The sequence below is a fragment of the Electrophorus electricus genome, chromosome 6 (assembly GCF_013358815.1).
Source record: "Electrophorus electricus isolate fEleEle1 chromosome 6, fEleEle1.pri, whole genome shotgun sequence".
Lineage (NCBI taxonomy): Eukaryota > Metazoa > Chordata > Actinopteri > Gymnotiformes > Gymnotidae > Electrophorus > Electrophorus electricus.
This window is the reverse complement of record NC_049540.1, coordinates 3,722,667-3,734,149: the sequence shown is the minus strand read 5'-3', so window position 1 is coordinate 3,734,149 and position 11,483 is coordinate 3,722,667. Positions and strand designations below refer to the sequence as shown.

Genomic DNA, 11,483 nt, shown 5'->3' with positions numbered 1-11,483 from the left:
GTATTTACTAATGCCCCTTCTACACTCTTCCTCCTTACGCCATTCCCTACGAATGCAGAAGACGGCTTCCGCTACTAAGGACACTGGGATCACCCTACAGTATTAAAAATCATCTCAGCCCATCAGGCTGAATTAACTGTCTGCCATGGACAATGTTATGTAGAGGCTCAAGAATGTACTACAGTATGCCCTATGCTATATAATGCCTGTCTATATACTTGGGTTCATTCTAAGCAGAGTTTCCTTTAAAAAAAAAAAAAAAAAAAAAAAAAAAAAAAGCTGAAAAACAACAACAACAACAGAAGATGCTCCTTTGTAAGGCATCTATATATCACTGCATAGTAAACTATGACTCAGAAAGGATTTACATAAGGGGTTTAACAGGTATTAAAAAACATAAAATAGCAGTGTTTAGCCCAAAAAATCCAAAACACCCTCTTTCATTTATGTTTTTATCCTACATTTTATTTATTATTTTGTTCTTGCTGAAAAGCAACACAGCATTATGAAATCTAAATTCATTTAGTGGAGCCACACAGAGGGGCCAGACCTGGTTGTGTGCACTTCCACACGCCCCAAGCAACCAGTTCAGTGCAGAGAGGCAACGGTTCCCTTTAATGTCAAGCTCTGTGGTAGTCTGTGTGCATACTGGCATTTACACCTCATCACCAACAGAGCGATATCAGGCTGTTCCTGCTCCCTGGTCATTTACACCATCCTTATGTGTAAATCAAACATGTCCTACGTGGTCAGATGGAGGAACAGTTGTCTGTACAGCATGCTGTGAGGCATAATGATGACACTTTGCGGCAGTCTGGAAGTGGACTCCTGGACCTCGTTATCCATCCAGGCACGACCACGCTGCATGCCTGCCATGGCTCTAGGTATCCAGGCATGGAAGCACTACACCTGCAGGAAACAGAGCAGCCCTGCCACCGTAGGACGTTGGTACTGTCAATCAACTGTGCACAGGACACGTGACTGTGTGCATAAGAGGCACACAGGCTATGTAAGAGAAGAGACTGCATTCATTCTCTTATAAATTCTGTATTGAAGAAGAAATATAGGTGCCCTCAACATTTTTTAATCAATGGACTGGCATTCAGTTGCACTTTTATTTATTTATTTAATGTGTGAAGGATGGTGTATCAATTTATAGTCAACTTCAAATATAAAAAAAATCCGAGAGGAAACTTTTATGTCTTTGAATTGCTGCCGTATTCAAATGATGTACGGAATACTATTCTCTCCTTTAACTTGTCCTAACTATGCTCAGAAGTCAGTAATTAAACATAATAATGACAACTCATGTGAGTCAAAGCATACGAATGCATTTTTTGTTCTCCCACCATCAACTGGAATATTTTTGAATAAGACTGAATATTTCCCTGTGATCCCATATTGGGTTGGAACAGCAAGTTCCAAGTTTCTAAAAAAGAGTAGATTTCCCCTATGACAATGGCTTCTCTCCACAGAAATAAGTTGTTCAGTATTCCCTCTTTTACAGATTAGAATCAGAATTTGTCTGGGTGTGTGCACTCGGGTATGTAACATACTAGTTAGACTAGTTAGTGCACAGACTATTTATACGTATTCAAGAAAATTAAAAAAGAAGTGATCATTTAAAATGGGGGCGATAAATAAAGTAGGTTTAGAGCCAGGCATGTTGAATATGTGTGAGTGCCTGTGATCCTAATCTGATGAAACATAATTATCTATTATTTAAAGTATATTGCAGAGTTCTGGACATTCTACAAAGATACATTGTGTTATATTGGAGTTGGGCACATGTAACCAGTTTTGTTTAAAGCGCAGAGTGTCCACTGTGGTTAATGAATGCTACAGCTCTAGAGAAAAAGTATTTTGTGCTGGCCATGATGACCTTGCATTTGTAAAACACATGAAAAGATTCATTAATATTACATAAATAATAGTATTGATGTGATTTAATACAGAACTTTGCATAGAAGCTTTAGACCCAGCGAGATGGATGGATCTCTCTCTCCGTGTGTGTGTGGGTGGCTGGTTGGGTGGGTGTGTGGCTTTTATAATTCTCCAAACATTCCTGAGAGAGAGAGAGAGAGAGAGAGAGAGAGAGAGAGAGAGAGAGAGAGAGAGAGAGAGAGAGAGAGAGAGTTACTACTAATATCACTGCTATACTGCGCCCATAAGAGGTGGTTTTAACAGCTGGTTATACGTTATAACAAGCAGTGGCCAGAGGCAGATATTAAAGCATGCCCAACTTCAGTGACATGCAGAGACGCAGATCGGATGCCATCTCACACTCGGGTGATTTGGGGAAGCGAAGTCTGAGCTGAATTGTAATTTGCCAAAACTAGGACAGGATAGCTCCGCCCATTTATCCTATACGAGCACACTTATTGGGCAGAGACACTTGGAGAAGCCGGATTCTATTGGTGTGGTTGGACAGCGTAACCGTGCAGTGATTGGTCGTTGACTTGCTCTATCAGAAAGGGAGTAGCGGCTCCCCGACCTAAACCACATTTAACACATTAAGCGACTGATTCCGAGGACGGACAGCCGACCTAGTGACCGATTAAACGGCATTCATCACTTTTTATTTTCCTTTTAAAATTAAGCAGTCCAAAGTGATCCCTTAGGAAGCCCGGAGCCTTACACCAACTGGAAATCGTTAGGCGTGTAGTGGAAACAGGTCCCACTCTTTCCACTTCAAGCGAAGACGATGAAGAATATATCAACCGAGGGCTCACTTATCACGCGCTACACGGACCTCCAGGGATCACGATAACAGAAGGTAAAACCTTTAATTAATGACCGTGAATGCCTGTAAATCAAAATACCATATATGATGCCACACAGAAGTAATAGAATGATATCCTGGAATTTGAACTAATAGCAATATATTTGTTATATTTGTATTTTTGCATAATCGTAACAACTGCGCTTTTACGTTTATTATTGTTGTTATTAATATTATTGAGTTCTAGTGATTTGTTTCGTTCATAGTCATGACATGTAAATCTACTGTTCTAAAAACTTTACTAACTTGACACGCATTAATTTGCAAATTCCTCTAGTCTTATTTGCGCTCGCCAGCTCACATTCAGATACTGGCGACTGAAATGGCCCGCCAACATGTTGCACAAGCGTGTAAAATGTCTGAACACTGGGACGGTTTCAACTCAACACAGATATAAAGCTGCACACTCTTGCAGCGAAGGCGGGGCCAGTCCGAATAAACGTGGGGAGGGAAAAGAAAACAACAAATCCTCGAAATGTAGGCCACCGCGCGTGACCCACTTCCTCGCACACAACACCGCGAGTGTGAATGTGGAGCACGCGCTCCACCCCCTCCGCGCGCCCCTCCGCGCGCCTCGGCACGGTTCCAGTTTTCGTGTGTGTTTTTCCCTGTGTGCCAGGGCGATGTTCAGCGGTTTGTACAGGGGAGAAAAAAATTGTAAGACGGAATCACATAATTTATTCTAAAGTCGTGGTATTTATGTGTATTTTTTAACACAGGCAACAGTTTGTGCTGTTATATCACTCTCTTCTCCAGCACACCTCATCTCTCGCAATATGTCAGTAGATGTCAGGTGACCTATTTTTTCATCCCTAACATAGCCAAACCCTCCAACAGCACAACTGTCCCTCACAAGCAACACATACAGGGAAGGTTTACCCTACAAGTCTTGTCATATTTAGATCACACAAATCCTACTGGGAGTCATTGTCTCAACCTCACATAGCCAGTCATAGTCAAGAATTGGAGTTTAGGTACTGGGGAAAACGTTTTATTCGTTTTATGGAAAACCTGCATCTCAGATCTTATAGGTCTACTTTAAATAACTTTTATAATCACAACTTATTGTTTAAATCGAGAAGAGTTTGCTAAAGGACAATTTTAACTAAAGTATTCAAGGGGGGAAAAAACAATTTTCTATAGCAGGTCAGAAGGTCTGAAAAAGCTGGACCATGGCTGACATGTAACTGTTACCTGGGGAGTGTGTGCATGTGTGTGACCTGGAAAGTATGGGAATATGTGTGCGTGTGTGTAACCTGGGGAGAATGGGAATGTGTTTTACAGGTATATGCTGCCTTTGATCCCAGCCAGCCTGCTTCGCTGCACCTCCAAGGCTTTTGTGGGTGAGTGTATCGGGTGTTCTTGGCCCCAGCTCTAGCCAGTGTTCTAAGAACGGGAGACGATGACGATGACGTGTGTGTGTGTGTGTGTGTGTGTGTGTGTGTGGTGTGTGTGTGTGTGTGTGTGTGTGTGTGTGTGTGTGTGTGTGTGTGTGTGTGTGTGTGTGTGTGTGTGTGTGTGTATATATATATATATATATATTTTATTTATTTAAAATGTGTGTGTGACAGATATTTTGTTTTGGGCCCCCTGGCGAAGGCGATCAGTCTGAAGCTGACCTACTTTTCTTGTTCACTTCATACCTGCCGAGCTATTTATACCCATGACACACATGCACGTGGAGCCACACACCCACACACATGCATACACTCACACACGCACAAACACTCTCCTTCACTGGTATTACTGTGTAGCCAGACTGGCCCTGGTGAGACCTGACCCACCCAACCACCCTCACAGAAAGCCCACAGCCCAGCTCTTTGAGCCTCTCAGACTCTGTACACCCTAAAAAGGACATTTGGGCCGTCACTGCCATCTGATACTCCTCCTCACCCACGGCGGTTCAGAAAAAATGGCACCGGATGTTTCCCTGGCCTCCTCTTCTTTCCCCCCAGATCGAGTTGTTCTTTGTCCTACCATCGGCACGTGACGCCAGTATATTGTGTGAGGGCTGGTTCACAGCTTCACACAAGAAGGGCCTTTTGGAGGCAGTACTGTGATAACGATTAACGAACATGGCATTGTACAGCCTCTTTTAAACCGAGCAGGGGGTGACATGGTTGAATGCTGACTGGAAATGTTTGGCATGGGTCACCTGATGTCAATTTAAAGTAAATTTGAAATGACTGACGTTTGGGAGAAAAGAACATGCCACTTCTTCATTCACAATTCATTCACAACACCCACACCTAGCTCATATTTAAGCACAAATAATAATTAAACTATTCCTATAACTAACTAATAATTGAATAATTAGAATCTTCCTATGGGTAATTAATAAATGAAGTCATGGTCTGTACGTGAAAAAATGAATACTGTGTAAAATAATCTCTACTTTTGTTGTGCTTGTGATTCTTAATAGAGACAGAAGCATCATCCTGCAGTTCCACAAATGGACAACAGGAGGCGCCTCCCTCTGGATGGGGGTGGTAAGCCCAACCTCAGCGTCTCGGCCGTCCGTGTGGAGCATGTCCGTGAGCGGGTTAGGAGGGATATGGGCGATCCAGTCACCTCCTCGCATGCCACCAAGGAGGACATGTCGGGTGTGCCATGCAAGGTGCCCCGTTTCCAGTATGTGGACTTCCCCTCTCTGCACCAGTGCATCAAGCAGCTGTCTGTGCCACCGCTGCAGGGCTGGCTGGCCTCGTGCCCACTGGCCAAAGCACCTGCCTGCCAGCCCAGTGGCCCCAAGGAGAGGGCGCCCAAGTTTAAGTATGTGGATTACCCATCGCTCTACCACTGCATCCAGCAGCTGTCTGTGCCTCCGCTGGAGATATGGAGCTCAGGGCTGACGAGGCCCAGTCCAGAGAGGCAGAGCCCCTCGCGGGTGCTGGGGGACCAGAAGGTAAATGGAGAAGCCCAGGTGGCAATGACGGAGGTGCCGGTTGCTCACCAGCTGAGAAACGTGACACCAAGCTCTGGATGGGAGACGGGAGGGGGTGGCCTCTCAGAGCCAGATCACATGAGCCGGACACGCTCTGCTCCTAGATCAGAGTGCAATTCCAGAGTTGAGTCGGGTTTCAGGATGGAGCTGGAGAGCGTGGCGGCAGGAGATGAGAAGGCGTACAGGCCATCGGTCATCAGCATGGTGCACACCAACCGACGAAAGCACAGAACGATGCTGGAGGAGGGGGCAGAGTGGGTGGAGCAGCAGGAACCTTCAGATCCTACAGCACACGGGCAGCAGCAGGTCAATGAGGAGATCGTCTGTCCCTCCGGCAGGCAGATGCTGATGGAGCCGAAGGAGATGCTGAGTCAACACCATGTCCACAAAGACCAGGTGAACACATCTGACAAAACCCCCGACTCGCCGGACATAGTCATGTTACCATCGTTCAAGAGAAGCTATTCTAGTTTCTCATGTGTTGCTTGCTACAGTAAAGCAGGTGGACAAAAAATGTAAACATATTTACTACAGAATCCTTTGTTTTTGTGGGCGAAGATACTGGTAACATTCCAACTCATTTTGTTACTTCTGTTGTTCACAGACACCACACTGAGGCCTGACTGGAGACTCTTCAAAGATGTTATCAGTCACCGGTTCACTAACAGTGTGTCTTTGAACTATCGGTGCATTGCACTGCTACTGGGAGCTCCTGATTGACAAGGATTGGTCATGCCAGTGCTTATGGATGGTGTGTTAGGCAACGGGGAGACCAAGAGATCAAACTTGCATTAAACATACAAAGTCCATTAGAATTTATAACATGGGCCTACCGAACATGTGAGATGTTAAAAGTAAAGGCTGAATAACTGGCCATAAGAGATGGCAAACACACACATACACACATGCCTCATATAAAGGTTATATTTACTTTCCTCTTACTTAAGTGGTGACCACTTGATGTACTTGGCCTGTGGGTTCAAAGAACATAAATTAACTCTGGGTAGAGAAACTATCTGGTGAAACTAGCTTTAAGAACTGACGGAGTTGCTGATATTCCCTGTCTGTGGGTTTCTGAGCAGTGATATCTAGTGCAGTGTTTCCCAACACAGTCCAAACCCACCACATTTTTGTTGTAACCCAGCTCTTGGTACACCTGCACCAGGTATTCAGTGTAATGCCTTAAGGCCTTGGGTTCGGTGTTTGGGAGCACTGGGAGGTGGGATAGAGCACATATGTGGGCCGTCTGTTGGGTTGCGAGGACTGCATTGAAAAACACGGATATGGTGGCTGTCTGTCTGTGTCTGTGTCTATACAGGGCTCTTCAGGGCTGAGGAGCACATGTTAAGCATTATAGTTGAGATGTTCTCAGCCTTATCCATGGGGTTCTCAGCTCTAGAGGGGACTAAATATGGTTCAGAGAGTAAAGGATTTCTTTTTTATTCCAGCTATCTGGCTTTACAGATTAGCTCGAGCCAGAAGGCAGTATTAATTGGTGAAATAAACTACAAAATACAAAATAACTTTTACTTTTTGAGCCAGATCATTTCCACCTCTGCCCACCTCCCAGAGCACTGTGATGTGTTATGTAGCTCCTGTGTGCTGGGTTCAGGTGAGCTGAATGTAGGGGATTCAGGTGCGCTGATCATAAGAGGTTCATGCGAGCTTATTGTAGGGGTTCAAGTCAGCTGATATGAGGGAATTCAGGTGAGCTGGGGTAAGGCACATCAGAATGGCTCAGGGGCCTTGGGACCTAGGTTGTCTAGCATGAGCAACAATTAACTTTTTCCAAGAGGAAAGATGATCTGAGCTTTTGAAAACCAAGCATCCAACAGGACACAGATTCATTTGTGCTTTGTTCATTTGAGGTTTATAAGTATAGCAGTTCTGGATGACTAGCTTTGGGTGCCTATCCAAACAGTATCTATTGCTTATGCTGCAAAAACAGGTTTGTTGATCTATTATTACCTGATCTTTTTATTCTTTGTATTTCTACTGTCTTTTTTATGGCAATTGATGTATGGTTGTTTATAGTTGATAGATTTAACTTGACATATAAACCCATAAAAACTGGTTTTCAAAATGTTTCCTTGTTTGTGTGCATTAAAGATTTTTGTACAGAGATAAGCTGTCTGGTTGTTATTGAACATGGAATTTTGTGCACACATGCACTTCCTTTTCATGATAGCTTGAACATTTGAATCTAAACTTGTTCAACAGGTCCGATCAATGCCCAGGACTGATCTTGCGGTCCTTTATCAGAGACTATATAAAAGTATCACATCAAAGACCTTAGACTAGTTGGAACTGCTTAGAACAACATTAGTTTGACTTGCCATGTTTTGGGCAACAATTCGTCACTTGATGGACACAAGCCAAGCACGGCGTTGGTAAATTTGGGGATTCCCTGTTCAGGACGCAGGGCTGGCCCTCTGAAACAGAAACCTCCCGGAGTTCGTTCACTCACCTACAGTTCGGCAGCAACCACAGCCGGTTCACACAGCCAGAGTTCAACAGGATCCACCTATGTCTGTACGTGCTACAAGGAGGAAAACAGTTTTAAGGGAGAACTGTTCGGAGGAAAATGATGGCGGTGTGAAGAGGAGAAAACAGCGTAGGACGACTGGGAGAAGAGCGAGACAGAGGACTAAAAAGTCAGGCATGGGAACAGGTACTCGATTCTAGCTACAAGAATAATCTTTCTTAGTACATCAGAAAAACACTAAACCAATGTAAATCTATATATGTGATTAAAGTGCTTTCAAACGTGAAACGCGTTTGTGAAGTATGTCGGTACTTGCGTAGATCTTTCACTTTCACTTCTATGCCACACTCGGCTTTAACCGTGTCGTTAGCTCCGGGCTCGCGAGCCACTCGTTAACTCCTGTCACAAGTTAATTAGGGGAAAAAAGATTCACGAGCCAAATCAGGTGTGCAAGGGCATCTTGAACCAGTACAGCGCAGTGAGCCAGCGGGACTGGAGCCGAGTTCACACAGCAGTGTCTTGGAGCCGTTCCTTCTGCCACTCCGACCTCTTCAGCTTCTCTCTTTGGTGTTGTGGTCCAGACTCTTTAATTTAATACAGCCGTATATTTTAAATACACATGCTTTTCGATAGGTACCTCACAAGAAGAGGGTCTGATTGATGCCCCCAGTCAAGACTGTACCGTTTCACAGGTAAGAGACTCATCCCTGTTCAGGTGAAATGACCACAGAACTCTTTTCATTCCAGGTGGAAATCAATATATCTGCATTCATACACAGTGGTAAAAATACTTACGAGTTGGACCCCCCCCCCCCCCCCCCCCCCCCCCCAAAAAAAAAGTGACTGAGGTTCTTGCTCTTCCACTCATGGGTTTACTACTGAACGCTAACTGTCTAAGATTTCAAATGTAAGAAAATTGTGCTTTTAAAAAGTGCATAGCATTAATACCTTAAACAGTGTCATTTTCTAAGATAATATTATAGTTTGTTTCTCCACTACCAAAGGAGCCAAATGTCCTCTTCAAGGAGCCAGATGTCATTGTGAAGGTAAGCACAACATAAATAAAAATGCATCTATATCCTTTAGAAGAGAAATGCCCTTTCCTTTGTCCATTTTAAAGCATCTGTAATTTAGACTGCCAACTTGCACCAGAATTAACCACAGGAGTCCAACTCGTCCTTTTAATTCCACCCCTCCCTCCAAAGACATGGACACTTAGTAATTAGCCTTCTATGAGCAGCATGCACATACAAAATAACTTACAGGCTGGGTAAACTGCCATCTGTAGATAAGTCTCCTGATTGGTTGGTACAGCTAGGCCATAATGAAGCATTTAGCTGCCGATTACAGAGCCCAGGACAAGTAAGATTTTTCCCCCCTCTATTTTAGGGAAAGCTGTCAGGATGTAAAAACATTTCAGTGTAAGTATTCCTTAAATTAGTTAGTTACAGGAGCTTTACTTTCCTGCTTGAACAAGAACAATCTCATCAGCTAATTGCTGGTTACCGAGCAGTGACACGTCTAACCCAAGCAGGGTCACAATGAATCTGAGACAGCTCTAACCAAACCCTGTGTGTGCTCTGTAGTGCCCGGACTGCTCCTCCTCACTGAAGCCCATAACAAATGCGTCTGGACTTGTCACACCTCTGCTCCTGTGCCTACGGTGTCCAGGGGCCCGTCTGCTGTGTGGCCACTGCCTGTACCCGTGCACAGCGAACGGCGGTGTCGCTGCCTGTACCAACAAGTCCTGCCAGCTCGTTGCCACACTGCTCACATGTGAGCTAGTGATGGACCCTGAGAGCAAGGTGTCCGGATGCCCTCTGTTCCGTGCCTGTCCCAAGTGTCACAATCTCATGATGCATGAGAAAGGGTGCAAGTATGTGACATGCAAACACTGCAAACACAGATACTGCTTCATGTGCCTGTGCGACAGTGCAGAGTGCATGAAAGACAGGGGTATGTACTTCCTCCTGCACTGCTCCCAACCCAGAGCTGGCAGGCAGAGGTTCCACACATGAGCAGCTGTGTACACAGCCTCTCAGCAGCAGAGCCAGCCACTCTGAGCCCATCAATTACTGGACGTGACTGCACGCATGTAATCGTTTCATTAGAGGGACCACATCACTCTATGATTTGGGCAACTAACCGCTGGATGAAAAACACAATGCACTGAGGTGTTCTTGTTTTTAAAGACAGGAACTAAAACTGCACATCCGAACATTACTAGCGATGTGCTTCATTACATAGTTATAATCAGAAGCATTTTTATGATATATGGAGGGCAAATCTGTAGAAAAGGTACTTTGAAGTCTAAAAACACAGGCTACATTCTGGGTCTCTTCCAAGCAACCCAAGGATTCTCAAATTAAATACATTCAGGAACAAAATTAAGGCCTTTTTTATTATGAAAGGCCTTTAATTAGATGACTTCGTAATAGTTATGACTACCTGTTCTGCATTTACTGTATTTTGAAGTTTGCACATTTTAACATGTTTTTTTTACTTTTAATTTCTCTTTTCTATTTACTGTACTCTCTTCACTTGACTTTCCTTTCATTTTCTTGAAGAGCAATAACAGTTACTTTTAATTCAGCTGATTTGCTATACAATTATATTGCATAATGTGCAATGTTCATTCTTTTAACTTGCACCGTTTTTATTTTATTGATCTTTTACTTTCTGTAATGCACTTTGTAAACTTTTTTTAAACACTATATAAACAGTCTGTCTTTATTGTTCATTGAGACTTTACCTTGTCACTCTGAGAAGCTTACACAACCTCAGCTGGTTAGTCTTACATACTTGATGTCACTCAGAAGCTAATTATTAAGGGGAACTTGAAAGGAATAATAGGTGTAAACACAGCAGACTACAGTGCTGTCACCTTTCCAGGCCTGGGGGTAGGGAACAACACTGCCGTAGAACCGGATTTCACTGCGAGTTATACTGTGTGTGACTATGTATGTGAGAAATAAACCAAACTTGAAACTTGGATTTAGGCCTATTTCAACAACCCTCAAACAAAACCAGGAACCTGATCCAAGGCTCAGTCAGCCATCCTAGCCCAGACACTGATCCACTGCTGCTTTCTTTTGTGAGTGTACCACCAACATAGAGGAAGGAACCAGGGCTTGCATCCTGATGAACAAGGTTAAGAAGCAAATGCTTTGGGAAATATAATATTCAGCAAATTCCCATAGAGGGAGGCTGGAGCCTCTTCTGAATTACCCCGACACCCACCCTCCCACATGTGCAAAATAAGGTGAGAACAC

General features: G+C 44.0%; 2 protein-coding genes across 2 annotated transcripts; both read left to right on the top strand.

Annotated features, from left to right (window-relative positions):
* Positions 1–2,498: 2,498 nt before the first annotated feature.
* Positions 2,499–7,850, top strand: si:ch211-284e13.6. The gene is made up of 3 exons (XM_027025201.2): positions 2,499–2,776; positions 5,205–6,122; positions 6,331–7,850. The coding sequence occupies exons 2-3, from the start codon at positions 5,235–5,237 to the stop codon at positions 6,340–6,342; spliced, it is 900 nt and encodes a 299-aa protein (XP_026881002.2). The 5' UTR covers positions 2,499–2,776; positions 5,205–5,234; the 3' UTR covers positions 6,343–7,850.
* A 286-nt stretch (positions 7,851–8,136) lies between these two features.
* Positions 8,137–10,464, top strand: LOC113586824. The gene is made up of 4 exons (XM_027025198.2): positions 8,137–8,397; positions 8,845–8,903; positions 9,216–9,257; positions 9,798–10,464. The coding sequence occupies exons 1-4, from the start codon at positions 8,253–8,255 to the stop codon at positions 10,227–10,229; spliced, it is 678 nt and encodes a 225-aa protein (XP_026880999.2). The 5' UTR covers positions 8,137–8,252; the 3' UTR covers positions 10,230–10,464.
* Positions 10,465–11,483: the final 1,019 nt, after the last annotated feature.

Bases quoted from the DNA above. Each gene is read 5' to 3' on its own strand.
- si:ch211-284e13.6 (XM_027025201.2), top strand. From the start codon at position 5,235: ATGGACAACAGGAGGCGCCTCCCTCTGGATGGGGGTGGTAAGCCCAAC.
- LOC113586824 (XM_027025198.2), top strand. From the start codon at position 8,253: ATGTCTGTACGTGCTACAAGGAGGAAAACAGTTTTAAGGGAGAACTGT. The intron at 8,398-8,844 runs GTACTCGATTCT...GCTTTTCGATAG, and splicing joins AAAGTCAGGCATGGGAACAG to GTACCTCACAAGAAGAGGGT. The intron at 9,258-9,797 runs GTAAGCACAACA...TGTGCTCTGTAG, and splicing joins AGCCAGATGTCATTGTGAAG to TGCCCGGACTGCTCCTCCTC.